At 37.6% G+C, this 20,549-nt stretch overlaps 1 protein-coding gene across 1 annotated transcript; it reads left to right on the top strand.

Annotated features, from left to right (window-relative positions):
- Nucleotides 1-80: 80 nt before the first annotated feature.
- LOC112542109 (vomeronasal type-2 receptor 26-like) lies at nucleotides 81-18,060 on the top strand. Its single transcript, XM_088143993.1, has 6 exons — nucleotides 81-287; nucleotides 3,710-3,937; nucleotides 11,617-11,886; nucleotides 13,202-14,062; nucleotides 15,977-16,103; nucleotides 17,165-18,060. Exons 1-6 carry the CDS (start codon nucleotides 81-83, stop codon nucleotides 18,058-18,060), a joined length of 2,589 nt encoding a protein of 862 aa, XP_088000119.1.
- The last annotated feature ends 2,489 nt before the right edge of the window (nucleotides 18,061-20,549 follow it).

Below are 20,549 nucleotides of genomic sequence, written 5' to 3'. Positions count from 1 at the left end.
TCCTACAGAACTACCAACATATCCTGGCCTTGGCTTTTGCTGTAAAGGAGATCAATGAAAACCATCACATCTTATCCAACATGACTATGGGTCTTCACATCTCTAATAGTTATTTCATGGGGAGATGGACCTACTTGGCTTCACTGGAGCTTCTCTCAACACAGGACAGATTCACCCCCAATTATAAGTGTGATGCCAAGGACTGGGCACTCTCTGTTATTGCAGGACCTAACTCTCACATCTATCCCTACATGGCAAACATTTTGAATGTCTACAAGATGCCCCAGGTAAGATGTTCTCTTGAAATAAGTGTAATGGGCTGTGAGAATAACCGTCAGAGACAACAGTCTGATAATGAAATCTGAACCCAGTCCAGAAATATAATTTGAGAACGTGTTTCAGAATTGAACATCCCTAATTCTCTGGAATGTAAAGGGAGGGGAGGGGAAGTACTTTCAGATTTGGAAGATTGATGTCAACCCTTCAAGGTAGTCCAGACCAGGAAACTAAAATCATGAATACTAGCAAGATTCTGTTACTGTAATCTTAAAATAGAAGTCTTATTGTAGTAACAGAATCTTGCAAGTCTGAAAGCATTTACAAAGTAATGTTTACAAAAAGCAACATATAATCAACAAGTAGCTCTTCTTTTATATTACATATTGTGATTTGGAAATAAAGTGGCAATCCAAACTGGGATGAAGAAAGTATGTGGCAGCCAGATGACATGGACATTTTTAGGTACTGTACTTGATTTATTCCTCAGTCTGAATCCAAACCAATTAATATACTGTGATTCCCTGACTTATTTATAAATACACTGTACAAAAATGTCAACACATTTTCATTAACACATTTTCTCCCCATGTTTTAATAATAATATTAAGGATTCATGGACCTGATTAAGCAATCAAATGTATTATTATTTGGGAATACATTTTTATATGGCAGAATGACCTTCCTTCCTTCCTTCCTTCCTTCCTTCCTTCCTTCCTTCCTTCCTTCCTTCCTTCCTTCCTTCCTTCCTTCCTTCCTCTCCAAGAATGTTCCATAGTAATTCAAATAATAAAAAAGTGATGTAATACAAATGGAAAAGAATTGCATAGAAAGTTAAATAAAATGCTCTGTGGATGAGTTACCATTAATTCCTTTATACCACACCCAAACACAGCTGTTTTACTGGGCTGTGAAAAGCATGAGGGTAGCTAGGAAAAAGAGCTGAACTGAAAGATAAATAGCTGGCTGACTTAGTATATTGCTTAATACATATTTTTGCTAATATTTTCTAATATTTGGTAAACACAGAGTATTATGATATTTCAAGAATTTCTCCTCCTTCTTCTTTTTAAATCAGAATAATTGATGGGTTAATAAATCCTAAGTGGAAATGGGAATTCAATCAGCTAGAATATGGTATCAGCATTTCCATGGGACATTGAATGTGGTAGCACTGTGGGCCATTTGATGCCTGAAATTAATCTCTTTAAAGTATAAGACAGCCTTTTAGCCTCTCCCAAATTCTGAAAATGAGAAAAGTGATCCAAAGATTTACCAGCAGTTGCATTTCAGGTCACACAAAGTTTGTTGCTGGGGTCTGCATATTTTCTACTCTTTCTTTTTTTTTTTTAAGGGGGGAAGGAAAGAATTTGATTTGGAGTATACTTGCTCCTGAAATTCAGATAGGATAGTATGGAAAGGAAGAGGCAGATACATCACCAAAATGTGAAATAATTTAAATGAAAAGGAGGAAATTCATTCATTGTGCCCTTCCAGTACTTGTTGGATTGTAACTTATATCCATATTTGAATGATCAGTATGCATAAAGATTATGAGATGAGAAGTAAGCAAAACTGGAGGAGGGCCAGGGCGCATATTGAACACCAAACAATGTTCCTGCATTGCTCATCCTATCTCATCTGCATCCCAACATGACTTCATTTCTTCCATTTTTATGCTCTTTCCTATGAGGAGAAGACTAACTAAATGCTGACATGGGTTTGCTTCCTTAATCAAGACTAAGCAGCTTTAGCTCTTAAAATTTAGGGTCCATTTTCAGTATAAGATTTCTTGACTTAATGCATTTCTGAGGTCTACAGCTTTGTACTTATACTATAATTAGACCTACTGAATGAAAATTCTGCACATCAGTTCTTTCTGGGCATGATTAGATATCTGTTAGTGTTTGCAACAAAGACCATAAATTAAGAACAGAACTTTAAAAAATAATGAATATTTCATTTTGGAAAACCATGTTCTCTCCCTCCCTCCCTCTCTCTTTCTATATTTAGCTCACATATGGATCTTCTCCAATGATAGATGACAAGATTCAAACTGTTTTCTTTCATCGTTTTTTCCCAAATGGTGACAAACAGATGATGGGTATTCTCCAACTGCTTTTGTATTTAAGATGGACATGGATTGGGCTGATTTCCCAACCTGAAGAGAGTGGAAACAGGTTCATACAAAACCTTGTTACTTTGTTTTCCCAGAAAGGTATCTGCTTTGATTTCATGGAAGAGATGGCCAAGGAAACATTTTCTAATAATTTGGAAAGCGTATTTAAAGATTTTAATAAAGTGTACATGATTATCATGAAGAGCACTGCCAATGTTATCATCCTATATTGTGTCAGTGTCATTTTTAGAATGCTGCCCTATTTTACAGAATTTGAAGAGATGCCAATCGAGAGAAAAGATAAAGTTTGGATTATGCCAGCCCAGATAGAGTTTACATCACTTCCCTTTCAAAGAATGCTACGTATGGACTCCTTCCATGGTGTTATAACTTTTGCAGTTTCTTCCAAGGAGATCTCTGGATTCAATAAATTCCTTCAGATGAGAAACCCAACTTTAGAAGAGGAAGATCATTTAATGAGAGTGTTTTGGGAGCAGGTTTTTAAATGTTCTTTTCCGAAAGAGAAGTTAGATGCTGGAACGCTGTGCACTGGAGAAGAGATGCTTGAGAACCTTCCTAAGTCTGTGTTTGACACCACCATGACTGGGCAGTTACAGCATCTACAATGCAGTCTATGCTGTGGCACATGCTTTACAAGCCATGCTTTCCCCCAAGTCCAAACCCAGAGCAAGGGCAGAAGTTGGGAGACCAACATTTTTGAATCAAAAACCATGGCAGGTAATAACAGAATATTATTCATTATTATTAATAATAAATATAATAGAATATATAGAACATTTCCCATTACTCTTATGTCTAATACAGTGAGCTGTAGTACTGTGGGTATGACCAATGAGAACACTGGAGTGATGATTTTAAGTTTCATGCTACTCCATTTTCCTCATAGTTTCAGGACTTAGAGAAACCTTTGTAATTGTGAATATATTGCTACAACAATGCTACAACTATATGGAGGAAAGGATTCAAAACATTTGTGGCAGGGAAGAAACATAGAAGAGGGGTGGGGGAACACTAATTCTACTCTGTGCCCATTCATATTAAATGGATGACCCATAACTTAATGCCACTGCAATTCTTTCTTTCTTTCTTTCTTTCTTTCTTTCTTTCTTTCTTTCTTTCTTTCTTTCTTTCTTTCTTTCTTTCTTTCTCTCTCTCTCTCTCTCTCTCTCTCTTCTTCCTCTCCTTTCCTTTCCTTTCCTTTCCTTTCCTTTCCTTTCCTTTCCTTTCCTTTCCTTTCCTTTCCTTTCCTTTCCCTTCCCTTCTCATTAATTGTCTTCTTTTGTTTCTGTTTAGCTCCATCATTATTTGAGAACTGTCTCATTTAATAACTCTGCAGGAGAGAAAGTTTCCTTTAATGAAAATGGGGACTTAGAGACTGGATTTGATATTATCAACTGGGTCACTTTCCCAAACAAGACCTTTGTTAAAGTCAAAGTTGGAAAGATAGACTCAATGGCTTCTCCAGCTAAGGTATTCACCATTTCTGCACAGGATATCATCTGGCCCACCATGTTTAACCAGGTATTTCCTGCTCAGATTTCAAACTGTGCACATTCATTCCCTTGTTTCAGAATTATAGTTTTGAATAGATCCTGCCCTTCAAGTTGTCAGGTTTAAAACGGCAAAGATGAAGAAATATTGATCAGAGATTTTGAAATACAAAGATTTAAACCTTTCTATAATAAGGATTAAAATCATTCATTCATCTCATCATCAAATCCTTATGGTTTTTAGGGGAACTTAATCCAATACCTAGAATCTATTGCTGCTGGTATTTCAAGGTGGCTTAGTTAAGAAAAAACATATTTAAAAGTACATTAAAGTTATTACAGCTAGATATAATTCACAAAGTTTTAACAGTGACAGTGCTGAGATTTTAATGCCTATTGTGTGTGCTGTGAGATTTTGAAAATAAAGAGGGTATGTTTGGAAAATTCATGGTTTATTTCCCAACAGTGACACTGATTTTATTCAAGTTGGGTTGTATGCAGTTTGAAGTAAACTTTTAAGTTGAAAAGGGGAATAACTTTTACAGAATGTTTGTGTTGTTGAAACAAGTGGTGAAAAATGCAGTATGAACCAAGCTGGCATCTCTTTTCTTGAGGACATATTCTAGTTGATGGTTATTAGGTGCCTCTGAGGTGGATTCTCCTCCTAGTAACTATATGGATAAATGCTCACCATCTTGACATAATAACTCATCACTCTTTCACAGATATGCAAGCAATTGTTTTGATCCCATCCTTTCAGCTAATCCACTGTCTTCCTATTCTCCTTCAACCTTGTCAAACATAAAATTTTTCCCACCCCAGTCTGCCCTTTTTTTGCATTGCATGTCCAGATTTTGGGGTTTTCATTTGCTAATCATTGTATCTAGGGAGCAGTCAGCCTCTACTTGAGCCAGAAGTGATTGATTAGTTCTTCTCAAAGTCTATGGTGTTATTGGTAGTAATCTGGAAATCTATAATTTGCAACTATCTACCTTTTTTCTTTCTTGCTCATCCTCAATGTCCACATTTCCAAGCCATGCATTACAGCTGGCAACACCATCCCTTTAACTGGCTTATTGTAGTTAGCACTGAAATATCCTCATCCTTCATCTTCTTGTTAAAGTTGTCCTTGGTTTCTTTCCTAAGGTTAATCTCTTTTACATGTGTCCTGCATCCTGTCCATCTTTACCTGCTCTTGAGTCCTGGAAAACCAAAATATTAGCAACCTTTCCCTTCTTGCTCTGTCTAATGTTCATACAAGCATGCAGATAGATGATACCTTTATTTCCCTTAAGTTTTAACCCAGATTTTTCATTTCCTGTTTTACTTTCCGACTGAGGGCTGAACCACCCTTCTTCCTTGCTCCAGCAGCAGGATGGGCCACCTACCATTTTGAGTGCACAGGAATTAATAAGATTATCCTCAGCCTGTCTCTAGGGTGGTTGGAAGGCTGTTTCTAGTCACGTTATCTTTCCCTACATCAATAGTAATGTTTCCCCGTCTGCTGTATCTCATATAAATATTAGTTTACTCTGGCAAGGATCCCCCACTATCCTCAGGCTCTGCTTTCTTCAATGTTCTTTCATATGGGGATTCTGGGCTGCCTGATTGCTCTTTTATTATGAGGTGAGCAGTGTTCAGCAGTAGAATGGTGAAATGATGCTTCTTTAAAAAAATGAATCAGCAGAGCAATGGCGAAATGCTGGATAGAGATGAATACTGTGGATGGATGGATGGATATTCTGTCAAGCTCCCCTTTATGCTCCAGATGACAGGAAGAATGATAAAACTGTTGCTCCTCGTTTGCTTGTTTTTCCACTAGTCCTTGAAAAATATAACCACCAAAAGGAAAGCAATTGGTGCTTACTTTCCTGGCATGGGTAGGAAAGAAAAAAGAAACAGGAAATCCTGTGTCAGGGACCATAATAACCATGGTCCAGACAGGACACCTGGCCATTGCTTTTGTAGTGTCTGGGTATCATTTGTTCCCAGCTATCTGAGCACCAAGGGCAAATATATGGTGGCGGTGGAGATCTTCTCCATTTTGGCCTCAGCAGCAGGATTACTGGGCTGCATCTTTTTCCCCAAATGCTATATCATTATCTTGAGACCTGATCTGAATACAAAGGATCAGTTAATAAAGAAATAATCCTGAATATGGAATTTAATTTGCTCATTGATTCAGTGCATTACAGTCTTCCCCCTATTCCAACACAAAATGCAGGGCTCATTACATGCGGGAGTTTGTTGATCCTGGAATCAGTACCATCAATCTGAACATATCATCATCATCATCATCATCATCATCATCATCATCATCACCATCACCATCATCAGAAAAAGTTCTATCCAATATGTCTGACACAAACTCAAGAGAAAAATTCACATGCAGAGGTCTATAACCAGGAAAGACCTACAACATTCTACCAAGTGATACTAATTCTGGTTCCTTTGAGGACAATTGCTACTAAGGGGAACAGATACTGAAGTACAAGCATCTCAGATGTTGAAAATATTAGAAGCTTCAGTGAAGTTACAGAAATTAACTTCATGGTTTTGTAAATAAAATTTGAGGATCTTTTCATTATTCTGCTACTGGGTGAGTTGGAAACAAGTTCCATCACTGATGAACAGTACTTCAGGCTTGGTCTAAACTGGGCAGTTTCATATCAACCAATGCCATTGAAGTTGTGAATAATTTGTTCCTTTTTGTAAGTTTCATTAAAAAAAAAAAAAACAAGTGGAACCAATTAACCAATAGTAAGTAATAAACAGCAAAGCCCAGAAAAGTATGTATATATGTATATTTATATCTCTCTGTGTACATGTACATATACAAAATGAACTGTCACTCTCTCTCTCTCTCTCTCTCACACACACACACACACAAATAAAATGATACTTCAAATATAGGAAAGTGTTTATTATTAACATATGGTTGCCAATCATTACTGGACTGATAAAAGCCTTTGCAAATCTACGTCAACACCTTTATTCTATTATTCGTGTTCGTTATTATTTATTCTTGACCTCTTGGTTTTTAAACTTGTGTTTGGCCCAACTGCAAGATGGGCTACTATATGAATCAATATAATAAATAAATAAATAAATAAATAAATAAATAAATAAATACTGAATGACTGAATGGACGAACTCAGTTGTCTGGTTCCCTTTGGAAGTACGGAAGTGTACTCTGAAAAATTTATTGCGAATCTTCCAATATATGTCATAGGGTTGAAATATTTGGGATTCAAATTAGCAATCGTCATTGGGTAATGTACTAATGGATCTCAATGTTATCTAATTATGAAATTTACAGTAAAGCTAAGTCATTCATTGATACTCCCATTGCTGCATATCAATTGTCAGTTCTACCTTAGGTATCAAACATACAGTCTTGAACATGCTGAATTTCAGAATATAATTCATAAATAACGCCTAATAAATGTCTAGAATTTTTCATTATAACATTTTCAAATTCTGTTAAGGCTCTCATGTACAACAAAGCTGGTCCACTCAATTAAACATTGTCTTCTTTCTTGAAGCACTTGCCTTCTGGAACAAGATCTTTCCAGAGATCCATGCATCACTGTTAAGGCCTATTTGGTGGCAATTAGGGTAGAAAAACATGGTGGCATTGTTTTGAGTAACTCATGTCCCTCCTGGTTAGCCAAGGCTTCCTGGGAGATAACATGAGGTTAGGTCCAGACAGTGATGAATTGATCTTGGAGATAGGGGGTGGTCCCATTCATGCAGGAAACCAAGGATGGACACAACCATATTCAATACTTTTTGCCCTATATCCAATTTTCCCTTTTAAGGAAAGGTTGTTGAGAAAGTGATCATGCTGTAGCCTCAGAGAATTCCAGAAGGATTATCAAGACTTAGTTTCAGTCCTTGGTATGGAAGGTTTCAGTCCTTGGTATAGAACTAAGACATTGATCATGCCTATGGATGACCTCTGGTGGGAGTGGGCTCGAGGTGGTGCACCCATCCCAGCTTTCCTTGATCTCTCAACAGCTTTGAACACCAACAATCATGGTATCCTCCTGGACGTGGTAGGAGTGGGGGACACAATGATGCTGTGGTTCTCCTTTCTCTCAGGCCAGTTGGGATGGGGGAGGAGAGATCTAGTCCAAGGGCTTTTCTTTGTGGAATCCCTCAGGTCATGACACTCTTTAACATGTATATGAAGCCTTTGGATTTGTCATTTGAAGATATGGAGTGAAGGATCATGGGGTGAGAATCAGTTATAAATCTCTGCCTCTGGTGGCCAAATAATACTGCTGAAGCAGTTAGATGGAAAAGAACAGGCTTCAGCTAAAATGTAGCAAGAAGTAGTAGTTTTTTGTGGGGGGGGGGGAGAGAGTATTGTGTGTGTGCATGTTTTTGTGTCAGTTTTGACTCTGGGCAACTGCCTGGACAAATCCCTGCAGTCTTCTTGGCAAGATTTCAGAAGAGGTTTGCCCTTGCCTTCTTCCTAGGGCTGAGATAGAGTGAAGGGCCCAAGGTCACCCAGCTGGTTTCGTGCCTAAAACAGGACTAGAATTCATAATCTCTTCGCTTCTAGCCTGGTGCACCTTAACCAGTACACCAGACTAGCTTTAGGTTTTTTGTTAGTGAGTTGGGGGTTTTAGGGCCACCCAAACCTGGTGATTTTCTGTCTTTATTTCTGGACAGGATGGTACCAGCCCAATAGATCCAGTGCACAATTTGGGGATTGTTCTGAACTCTTAGTTGTTACTTATATAGCCCTTCATGGCATGGGGCCAGGTTATTTGAGGGATCTCTCTTCTCTGATGACTTCTACTTGTCTCATTAAGTCTGACAGAAGTGATATGCCCCAGGTTCCATCTGTCAAAGAATACCATCTACTGGGACCAAGGAAACCAGCTTTTTCTGTCTCAGTGCCTGTGCTAGTTGTTTAGTCAATGATTTCTGCAGCGGCAATCCTTGTATGTCATGACATCCACATTCTGTGACAAGGCAGTTCATTCCAACTACTTCCAAGGCATTGCTCCTTGCCATTGAGAGAGTTTCATCTACAGTACCCAGGACCTGTTTCCCCAGGATCTTTGCTGCAGCTGCTATACCATCATTTTACTATTGAGTAATTTTAATTGATATTCGAGTAGCCAAAAGGGGGAAAAAAGGTAGGGGGAGGTAAATCTCTGATTCATACTTCATGATAGACATTTCTAGACATTTAATCTATTTTTCCAGCTGAGAAAATGTAATTAGACATTTTCTCAGCTGGAAAACCTAGGCCATTCTAATTCTTCTTTTTGAGATACCACCTTTGCAAATTATATAAGCAGCAACCTGACCACCTCTCCATTATTTTCTGTACCCTCCATAATGTTGCCATTAGTTACATGTTACAATTCCCATTACTTACAAAGATCACAATCATGCAAGCCATGATATTCCCTGTGATAATCTATAGAAGTGAAAGGTGGACTTTAAAGAAGCAGGACTGGAAGAATATTGACGCCTTTGAACTTTGGTGTTGTGATTGAGAATACTGTGGACAGCCAAGAAAACAAACTGATGGATCACTGAACATATCAACCCAGAGTTCTCAGTGTAGGCACAAATGACCAGGCTCAAACTATCCTACTTTGGACACACTGTGTGAAGACCCAGATCTCTGGAGAAGGCTCTAATGCTGGGCAAGTTGGAAGGAAAGAGAAGGAGAGGACAACCAGCAGCAAAGTGGATGGACTCAGGCACAGTGGTTATGAGTGCACCCTTGGGAGACATGAAAGAACAGACTGGGGATAGACTGTCATGGAGAAGATCTATCTGTGTGGTCACTAGCAGTCAAAAACAATTTAAGGGAACAAAATCAATTAAAAATAATTCCCATAGTGTCACAAAAATGGCCACAGCTAATTTTTGAAAAACATTCCAGGTGTTCTTCAATAACACCATAGCAAAACTTTCCACAAGCATATAATGATTGTCTTCCTGTCATTTTTATCTTCCAGTCCCTATGGACACATAAGGAACAGAACAAAACAATGAAATAAAACTGCAGGATATTTTTTTCCCCCTGTCTTGGGATGTAAGTGAAGAATATAAAGTTTTTTCAGTCTGATTATTTACATGGTACTTTTAACCCAAAACAAGGTTTGTCCTCCAACATGGTTCTATTCTTTGCAACCTTACTAATCTTATTGCCTCAGATCGCATGCTATATTCCTCTTGCTAAATGTAATGTGGGGGACCCAGTCCTTATTAAGCACAAAAAATATCATTCAGAATATCTGGTTATTGGTGGCATTACTTTTCAGATTTCCATGTTTTCCAGCACTGTAACATTCATAAGGAATCCATCAGAAGAAAATGTTGATTTCATGTAAATATTTTCTTATATAACTTTATGAAAAAAAATTAAAAGAGAAATAAAATCTAATGACAACTAATATAAAGTAAAGAAAGGTGAAGAGAACAAAGAAAAAGCCAAAAGTGCAAAAAGAAAGAATAAAAAGTAATAGTAAGAAGTAGCTTCCAAATTTCCTTTCAGCAATTATAAGTAAAAACACAAAATTACCTCTTTGTTCATGTGATTATTTTTAAAGAAACAAAAAGAAAAAAAAAGGAGATATCCTTTCTGGCAAGATTATTTGTTTGGGGGATTCTGAGCGGTAGGGGCAATATGGAATGATTGAGCAATTAGAGCTTACCTCCATGTGCCATTATGTGTTTGTGATAATGATCTATATTGTTGTTTTGTTATTTGAGTTATAATCAACTAGATTCTCTCTTTCCTTCTTGCAACATCATTAATAGATATTCAAAGTGACAGGTTATTTATGCTAGCTGCTGCTGCTGCTGCTGCTCATAATGATGATGCTCCTCTTCCTTCTCCTTTTCCCACCACCACTCCTGCTCCTGCTCCTTCCTTCACCCATTCTTTTTTAAAAATTCAAATACCTGAGCTTTATCATTTATCATTTACTTGTTCTGGCATTAGAAACCATTGCAGGAGGAGATGGTGGTGGTCATAGCCAAAGAGGAAACCTGTGGCAGGGGAAGATTCCGAATTTTCATTTAACTTGTTTCCTGAACTAGAATGATTGAATTAATTTTATTCGTAGAAAAAGAAATACAAGCAGAAGTTAGGATGGGGAAGATGGGATAGATAGTAAAATTACAAGCAGTTCTACTGTCTTCAGGTCACACGGTGAAAATCCTATGATTTCATTTTGCATGTTCTCCACATCTTACCTCTGATGATGGCAGATTTAAATGTGTGAAAGGGATTGGACTCCATTGGCCCACTACTGTCTCTCAAAGAGACTATTTCATCCACTGGGCTAGGATGGTTTCCTCTACTCTTGCATCAAAATTCAGCTCATTCAATAGTGTGAAGAATCCAAGTATACCTAATTCATATTTCTCTAATTTACAGAAGTGAAATATTAAAAATAGAAACAAGGAAAGGAAATTCCATTTCATAATTAAGAACCTTTGAGACAATGTTACTTCCAAATAACTGATATTCTTGGACTGATATCCAAAAAAGTCTTTGGTTCCATTATTAATCTATCTAGATTTTTCCTTATTCTAGAGGGGTGACATCAAATCTTCTAAAGGAAAAGTAGAAAATATAAATGATAATGCAGCAAAGTTCCTATTCTAAAACAGAAGAATTGTAACAACATTTCTAATTCTTATTTCAGAATTCATATGCAGAATTTTCAGCATATCCTGGCCTTGGAATTTGCTGTCAAAGAAATCAATGAAAATCTCGGGATCTTGCCCAATATCACATTGGGCATCCATGACTCTAATAGCTATTTCTTGGCACGTTGGATCTATCTCGCTTCCATGGAACTTCTCTCTTCAAAGGGAAGATTCATCCCAAACTACAAGTGTGATCTCAAGGACAATGTGGTTGCTGTTCTTGCAGGTCCTAATGCTTTCATTAGCCAGTTCATGTCAAATATTCTGAGCATTTACAAGATCCCACAGGTAACATCTCTTTCCAAAAGGAGGGCATACAAAAGAGGGTTTGTGTTTTGAATGTAGACAGTGGTAAAAACAAAATATAAAAGAGCAGACAGCAATACTGGGTTCCCTGTATTTCTATTTTCTCATATGAATATAACTTAACACATTTTTATTATTTAATTTTTATTAAATAAATATAACTTAAGGATATTCTTTGTTCTTTCTGGTAGCCACTGATACAAAAAATGTACAAGATCCTATTCCACTTTATTGTTGATTTCACAAAAGACTATCTTCATCCATTCAGAGAAATATCTAATAGAAATGGATGCTCAGATGTCAAACTGCAAAATTTACCATTCTGTTTTTGTGCTCCGTGAATAGTTCAATAAACTCTGAGAAAGTTTTACAACCCTTGAATAACAATAGAAATAAGAACAAAAAGTATTGGACAATTGTATTTCATTGAAATATTTCTCTATAACTATTGGAGATGTAACAACTTAATTTAATTTCTATTCTGATGTTTGGGGACTCTTGACTTTCAAACCGCATCAGAGAACTTTTCCCTGATGTGAATGTTGCCCTGATTTATCTTCTTTGTATTTTATACAGTATAGTTTTTGTTTTTCATTGTTTTAATAGTTCTTTTTGTGTTATTCTGGATGTTTTAATCTGTATTTGTTTTATGTAAGTCACCAAGAGTAGTTTTTGTTTTTTTAATTGTAGCAGCATGGAAATATATGTGTATGTGTGCTAGAGAAAGAGGGAGAGGGAGAGAAAGAGGGAGAGAAAAGGGAAATAAGTAAATTTTAAAACTGCTTGACCAATTCTGAAAATGACAGTAATTGATAGGAATTAGTTCAAAGCTTTGGGGGCAATATAGTACAAACTCCTGGTGAAAATCAGACCATTAAGAAACATTGGTTCAAACGCTTCATAAACCAGTCTTGATACAGGGATCATTGAATGCACTACACATATTCTCTACAATTCCCACAGATTTATAGGCTTATAATTTTATAACTGTTGGAAGACCTGAAAGACCAGATTAGGGACAGATTGTCATGGAGAAAATCTATCTGTGTGGATGCTAAGAGTCAATGACTTAATGACACATACTCAGTCAATCAACAGTTTTATAACATAGACATTCTCAAAAACATTTAGGAAAAGGACATTCTTTTTATATTCTCTTTCAGAATGCAAAAAGAAATCAAGCTTTTGCTTTCTTGGTGCTTTGAACAATATCACAATACAGCAGTTGATTTTGCAGAAGTCTTTACCCTTAAACACAAATGCTGTTTTAACCTTATATTTAAATTATCTTTCTTAGCTGCCATATGGCTCTGCTCCAGTGATAGATGACAGCACACAGGTTGTTTTCTTGCACCAGGCATTTCCAAATGAAGATCTTCAAATCAAGGGGATGATCCAATTGTTGCTATATTTTCAGTGGATATGGATTGGGCTGATTGTCCAAAGTGCTGTGAAAAGACAGAGATTTCTACAGAACAGGCTCACCACATTTTCTCAGAAAGGTGTTTGCTTTGACTTTGTGGAAGAATTACCAAAGGCATCTGTTTCCAATGAAATATATAACCTGCTTACACGTTATATAAAACTTTACAATGTTGTTATGACAAGTAGTGCCAATGTTGTGATTATCTATTGTGAAAACCAGGACATGATCGTTCTGAGAATGTTGCCCTACGTTTCAGACTTTGAGGGCACAACAGTGAAGAGAAAAGACAAAATTTGGATAATACCAGCCCAGATGGAGTTCTCATCACTCCCCTTTCAAAGATATCGGAGTATGGATTTCATGCATGGTTCTCTGTCTTTTCAAGTTTCCTCAAAGGACCTATTGGGCTTCAAGAGATTTCTTCAGATGAGAAAAGTTACTTCTGGAGAGGAAGACAGTTTGATCAGAGTGTTTTGGGAAAGTGCATTTGAATGTTCTTTCTCCAATGCCATGTTAGAGGAGGATGCTGAGAATGAATGCACAGGTGAGGAGGAACTAGAGACCCTTCCTAAGTCTGTTTTTGAGACCGTTATGACTGGTCAGAGCTACAGTGTCTACAATGCAGTCCATGCTGTGGCACATGCTTTGCAGGTCATGCTTTCATCCAAATACAAACTCAAGGCGAGAGGATATGGCTCAAAATGTAAGACGTTGAATGAATACGTGTGGCAGGTAAGAATGGGATGGATGCTCTTTCCACAATAACCAGGAACCACTAATACAACAGCTAGAACCTTCTGCTACTATCTTGGCATGTGTCTTAAGCATGTTCCTACTGATATGGGAGATATGGAAAGAATGGGGGGATTTTATCCTTAAATTTTAGGAAGTACAGGAAGAAGAAAAAAAAAAAATAAGAGAAAGAGCAGGTGCACTCTCCAGAAGGAAATGCTTACCCTAAATAAATATAAAGGAGTCAGATAAAAAAAAAACTGAAGTAGAAGGTTGAGAAAGAGTCAGCATTACTATTTCTTACAGCTTGAAGCAGGAGGAAAATGTGACTAAGTAGAGAGTGAAGGCGCAACTGAGGTTAAGAGGGACTTTTTGCCTGGGGGGTAAGTGGAAGGGCAGTGATATACAGTATGTAGAAGAAGAAAAGGAAGAGATAGGCAGTGCGAAGGGCAGTGGGAAGGAAGAATAAGGAGGAAATTGAAGCTTGACCACAAGTGTAGGAATGAATGTCTTGCCTTTGTTTAGAAACTCATGGTAAATACTTGTACACATTGCTATAATGCATTTTGGCATTCTGCATGGAGAATGTAAAGGTTTGAAATTATGTTTAAACCTAGGAAATATACTTGTTTTATTTGGCTTACACTAAAATACACAATCTGATTCTGACAGAGAATTCTCTTCACTCCCATGTCATTTTCTCCAACCTACTTTCTGGCTTAAAACTGAGGAAAGCAGATTTAACCTGTATTCCAGAATTGACCTCCAATTGATGGTGGTCTGTCTGTACTAGTTGCTTTGATCTGAAGGCAACCTGCTCTTCACTAAAACAATTTCTTCTCCTCTGTTCACTCCCACAATGCCATTTTGAGCAAGTAGCAACAAAAGGAAAATTAATTCCTTCCTTCCTTCCTTCCTTCCTTCCTTCCTTCCTTCCCTCCCTTTCTTAGTGCCCATTACTATTAATATGGATGGGAATTCTGATGGAATATTTATCCATAGTTTCCGAAAAATCTTTAGCTGTGTATGATCATTTTTTTAATTACTTTTTCCCATTACTTCTCTAGCTTCATGAGCATCTGAGAAGTGTTTCATTTAATAACAGTGCTGGAGAAAATATTTTCTTTGATCAAAATGGGGAAATAGCAACTGGCTTCGATGTAATCAACTGGCTCATTTTCCCCAACCAATCCTTCCAACGAGTCAAAATTGGGAAGGTAGACCCATTTGTTCCCCCAAACAAGCTGCTCTCTATTTCTGCAGAGAACATTATCTGGCCCACCATGTTTAACCAGGTAAGTTAAACATTAATTTCCAAATAGGGGGAATCAATTCCTGGGTATTTAGAGAGTTTTGGACGTACTTCAGCAAGTAATCAGAAATTTCAAGAATATATGGAAAGGAGAACATTTGTTTAACACTCCCTCCATAAACTGATTTCACCAAACCAGTAGAGCCAGATTCTGCATCAACTGAAACATCATCACTTCCTATATACTATCCATTATCTCTAGCATGGCTGAGTCTGTGGAGTCCTTGGGATTCTCTGAGCTTGGTTCTTTTCTGAGTCTATTTGGTTTCCACAACCTGGCTAGCTTCCAGCTTGGTTTCTTTAGCTTGGTATAACCTGAAAGTTTATGAATATTTGTCCAGAATTATAAGAGTCTTTAAAACTATCATGATTCCAAGAGAATGCCACTCTTGGTTTGGGAATCTCACAAAAGGCTTGTATTGATCATCAGTTTTCAGACTGGCTTAAACAACTTACATTGTGACAAGTGAAAGCAATATTCATATCATACCCACATATAAATATTTGATATGTATATCAGAGCCAGGGGAATCCAAGATCTTTAACTGCAATAATTTTGAATATTAAGGAAAAAATTATCAATATTTCATTATTATCAACAGGCACAGCCCTTTTCTGTATGCAACGGCCATTGTTTTTCAGGGTATAGCAGGATAAAAAGAGAAGGGAAGCCATTTTGCTGCTATGATTGCCTTCAATGTCCAGAAGGGGGGATTTCAAACAAGACAGGTAAGAGATGTAATATACAGAATTTACCTAATATATTCCATGGAACCCAAGTTTATACTTTGAGATAGCTGGTGATTAGTGATAGAAGAGCTTTCAGAGGATAGAGTGCAAGAATGTTTTGACCTATACAAACATGGGCCTCAGGTCTGCAATGGAACATACATGATCATGTCTTCCTGGGGATACAGCAGTGAATATGGAGAAGCCCTACTGGGTGGTTTTGTTTGAAAGGTTCCCCTGCTTTATGAAATGAAGCAACTGTCCAAGCTGGAACAAAATGGAGATCCATGCTGAAGGTGTCCAGCTTGCATAGCTTACAGTACAAACTGCTATGAGTATACAATCCTGCAGAATGGAATGAAAATGCCCACTATCAAATCTGAAGCAGACATGCAACATCTGCTAATGACTGAGCAAGAGGAATGGAAAAAAATAATTCTATTACATGGAGAAGCTTATAGGATCAGAAGGCTGTTAAGAGAAATGAAAGATATATAGCCTAAACAAATCTTACCCCTGCTGTTTTCATCAAGGAAAGTTATTCTTAAAGCAGTGAACTGACTATTTGGGGGTCACAGTTAAAACAGGATAGTTTTATTCTTATTGATTATCTGCATATATACTGTGATTTTAATATTTCATCAATCATCAAAAGGAAATCCTTCCTTTCTGAAAATATGGTTAGAAACTCCTTAAAACCAACAAGTTTGAAATTTTCTGTAATTTTGGTAGATGGGGTTACAGTGACCTTATTACAGAGGAGAGGAGAGGAGAGGAGAGGAGAGGAGAGGAGAGGAGAGGAGAGGAGAGGAGAGGAGAGGAGAGGAGAGGAGAGGAGAGGAGAGGAGAGGGTGGGCAACCTTTTTTCCCCACTCTCTATTTTTTTCCTCAATAAAATACTAGACTGTGAATCTAAATTATTTACTTTAATGACTGCATTTGATTTCAAATTAGCTTCTAGACTATATTTAGACATTCAGCAACAAACCTATATTTTTACAAACCCTTCAGTCACAAATGGCTATTCAATTTATATAGAACTGCAATTATTTATTTTTCAGATGCAGATTACTGTTTTCAGTGTTTGGAAGGCCAATACCCAAACAAAGCTCACAACCTTTGCATTCCAAAACGCATCATATTTTTGTCTTATGAAGAACCTCTGGGACTCGCATTGACAATTATTGCTTTATTTTTTTCTGTCACCTCAGCTTTGGTTCTTAAGACCTTTATTAATCATCAGGACACTCCCATTGTCAAAGCTAACAACAGGAACCTAACCTACATTCTTCTCATTGTTCTTCTGCTCTCTTTTCTTTGCACTCTGCTGTTCATTGGGCAACCCAACCAAGTGAAATGTCTCATGAGACAAACTGCTTTTGGCATCATCTTTTCTGTAGCAGTTTCTTGTATTCTGGGGAAAACAACCATTGTTGTTCTTGCTTTCATGGCCACCAAGCCAGGCTCCCAAATGAGGAAGTGGCTGGGGAAAAGGCTGGCCAACACGATTGTCGTATCTTGCTCCCTGGCACAATTTATCATTTGTATAGTGTGGTTGGCTATTTCTCCCCCATTCCCAGATTCTGACATGCACTCCATGGCTGAAGAAATTCTCCTGCAATGCAATGAAGGTTCAACCACAATGTTTTACATAGTCCTTGGTTTTATAGGATTTTTGACTGCTATTAGCTTTACAGTGGCTTTTCTTGCTAGGAAGCTACCTGACAGCTTTAACGAAGCCAAATTTATCACCTTCAGCATGTTGGTCTTTTGTAGCGTCTGGATGTTATTTGTTCCCACCTATCTGAGCACCAAAGGGAAATACATGGTGGCGGTGGAGATCTTCTCCATTTTGGCTTCTGCAGGTGGATTACTGGGCTGCATCTTTTTCCCCAAATGCTACATTATTGTTCTAAGGCCTGATTTGAACAGAAAGGAGCAGCTAATAAAGAAATAAAACTGATTTTTTTATTCCACTATGTTATAAATCCTTTAAGCTGAGACATGAGGCTTATTCCTCTGGTTAAGAGGCTGCACTCAGATTTATATTTCCTTTTTCTTTTAACCATAAATAAAGATGGGAAACAATCACAATATTTTGGAATGCAGTTCTCATAATGAAGTTTCTTTATATGTAAGACTATTAGGTGGCATTTTTGTGAGAAACAGAGAAATAGAATGCAGCTGCTGTAAGAGTTATTGTAGGGTGCCCCAGAAAAGAAGTTTCTATAGGAGAATGAGGAGTGACAAGCTACTGAGAAGAAGATGATGAAGACGAAGGGGACAAGGAAGAAGAAAAGAAGGGGGAGTAAGAGGAGGAATGAAGCTTAGTATATTGGATTAGAAGCTTCTTCTCACTTCAACCCTAAGTGTTGAACTTCTCTGGCCAGCCAACCCACTTGACTAGAATTTCTTCGCATTTCCCCCACCCTCTTTTTCTGATCACATTTTCAATTCTGTGTATGTGTTGTTCGTCAGCAAGGAACCTTTTGGAGCTCCTCAGGGTAAAAAGACCCCTTTACAGGCTCATCTGTGTAATCTTTTAATCTATACACCACTCTCCCCCCCCCCCAACCCCAGTTCTTTGATGATGAATATTCAATCAATATAGGTTTGCTGATCGCTCTTTTCAAACTTTCCCTTCAGTTCGGAAACCCTGATGTGGTCTCCCACCTTAAGGTATTTTTCTTTTCTTTTACTTTTTAAAACCTTCCCATACAGACTTACCCACACCTCCATTTTGTTAGACAAATTTACAATATTAGGGACAACCCAGATGCTACAATGGAAAGTACCCCTGTACCCCTGAAGAACAACAAGCAAAATGTCCATGTATTGACGGGTATTTCTAGCTCTAAAATATCTCCAGGCATATTTCAATAGCACATTGATAACTGTTAAGATGAACGTTTTTCCCATGGTTTTCCTTAGAAAATTTGGACACATCTATGAGAACAGCCTGCCATTGCTGATCTAAGCCAGACCGCAGTGTTTATTTCTAGGAAAATTAATTCTTGCAGGTTTATGAAGGGTATAAGCATCTTGTCCTGAAAGCCATGTCTTGACTTGCTTCATGGACAGGTTTTTATGCTTTCTTCCCTCCTGAAAAAGGGAATTCACACCTCAATAACTCCCTACACAACCAGGTGTATAATAAATGCTCCTTAGAACCTTTTCATACTTCATTATGCTGAAAGATCTTTTTGCTAGCTGACACAACTGCACATGCCCAGAATCAGGGCTCTGACATGTCTAGACATATCGATAGTAGTGAGATAGGCGGTGACAAATCTGAAAAATAAATAAATAAATAAATAAATAAATAAATAAATAAATAAATAAATGTTGGATACTTGCTGCTTGGTTGATTCTTGCATCTCTGTGAGTATCTGGTTCTCAGTTAAATATTCCTGGCTTTGCTGGAGGGGGTGGAATAAAATTTTATTAAGGTCATGCCTCAAAATGTTTATGTATGTGCATATTTGGGTTATCAGTTAAATTTTCAAACGTGTGTGTGTGCATGTCTGTGAATGTGTATTTCAGGTTAAAATTTGCAAATGATGTTTCTTTAACTTTTACAAAAGGTAAAGCTCTGTCTGTGGCTTTCACTTCACTTAGGCCTTATTTGAATCCATATTAGGATTAGGGTTGGGAGGTTAGGGTTAGGTTAATCACTCTGGGGCTACTGTGGTTTAAACAGTTCTTTTTTTTTTTTTTTTTTGCATTTGAGGGAGTGATTTTAAAACTGTGTAGAAATAAAGCCTTTTTAGAAAAGGGGGCAAATGCAGTCTGTGGGTGAATTTTAGGATTTCCTTTTCCTGCATTCAAGGTGCTGATTTTAAAACGTCACAAAATTAAAAGCATCATTAGGCTATGACTTATTTCACAATGGACAAAGAGGATTTGCTTCCCAAATACAGTGCAACCTAGGATTCTGTTAATTATATGAATTGAGACATATGGCTAGGTTTGCTTAGGTTAGCTGGTTACACAGTTTAGGGCTGTCGCCCTTTTCTTGATGGGATTAGGTTGAACACACCATGTCTGATAGGAGTCATGACCTTGTGACTCCAGCATCATGGGGGGAGGGGGTATGCACATCATATCTAGTTAGGGTCATAACCTGGTGACATCTGCATCATGTGGTGCTTCTTTGATGGCATTGTGAGAAAAATATATCTTTGGGTGAATCTTTGGGTGGAAAAGACAAGTTTTTAGAGGCCTCAGATGAATGGGATCACCTTAATAAGATTGAAACATAAAGGAATGTGGAAGCATCCTTGAAGGTGATGTGAACCAGGCTGGTTGTAAACTCCTTATCACAAACATTCCCATAGCAACCTAGGCATCTGCCCTGAGAGAGGATGCTTTCTTCCTGGCATCTGGCACCTTGAACTAATTTCTTTTTTCTGTGATGCTATTGTTTTACTAGCAGATAACAGATAA

This window comes from Python bivittatus, unplaced genomic scaffold (assembly GCF_059951505.1).
Source record: "Python bivittatus isolate LINGU-HERP-01145 unplaced genomic scaffold, Pbiv_v1 ctg000430_np1212, whole genome shotgun sequence".
NCBI lineage: Eukaryota > Metazoa > Chordata > Lepidosauria > Squamata > Pythonidae > Python > Python bivittatus.
This window is presented reverse-complemented; position numbering and strand designations above follow the sequence as displayed.

What these genes read in the sequence shown, in the direction of transcription:
- LOC112542109 (XM_088143993.1), top strand. Translation starts at nt 81, where the DNA reads ATGACTATGGGTCTTCACATCTCTAATAGTTATTTCATGGGGAGATGG. An exon ending in TGAATGAATACGTGTGGCAG is followed by an intron (nt 14,063 to 15,976) that starts GTAAGAATGGGA and finishes TATTATCAACAG; the next exon opens with GCACAGCCCTTTTCTGTATG. An exon ending in GGGGATTTCAAACAAGACAG is followed by an intron (nt 16,104 to 17,164) that starts GTAAGAGATGTA and finishes TTTATTTTTCAG; the next exon opens with ATGCAGATTACTGTTTTCAG.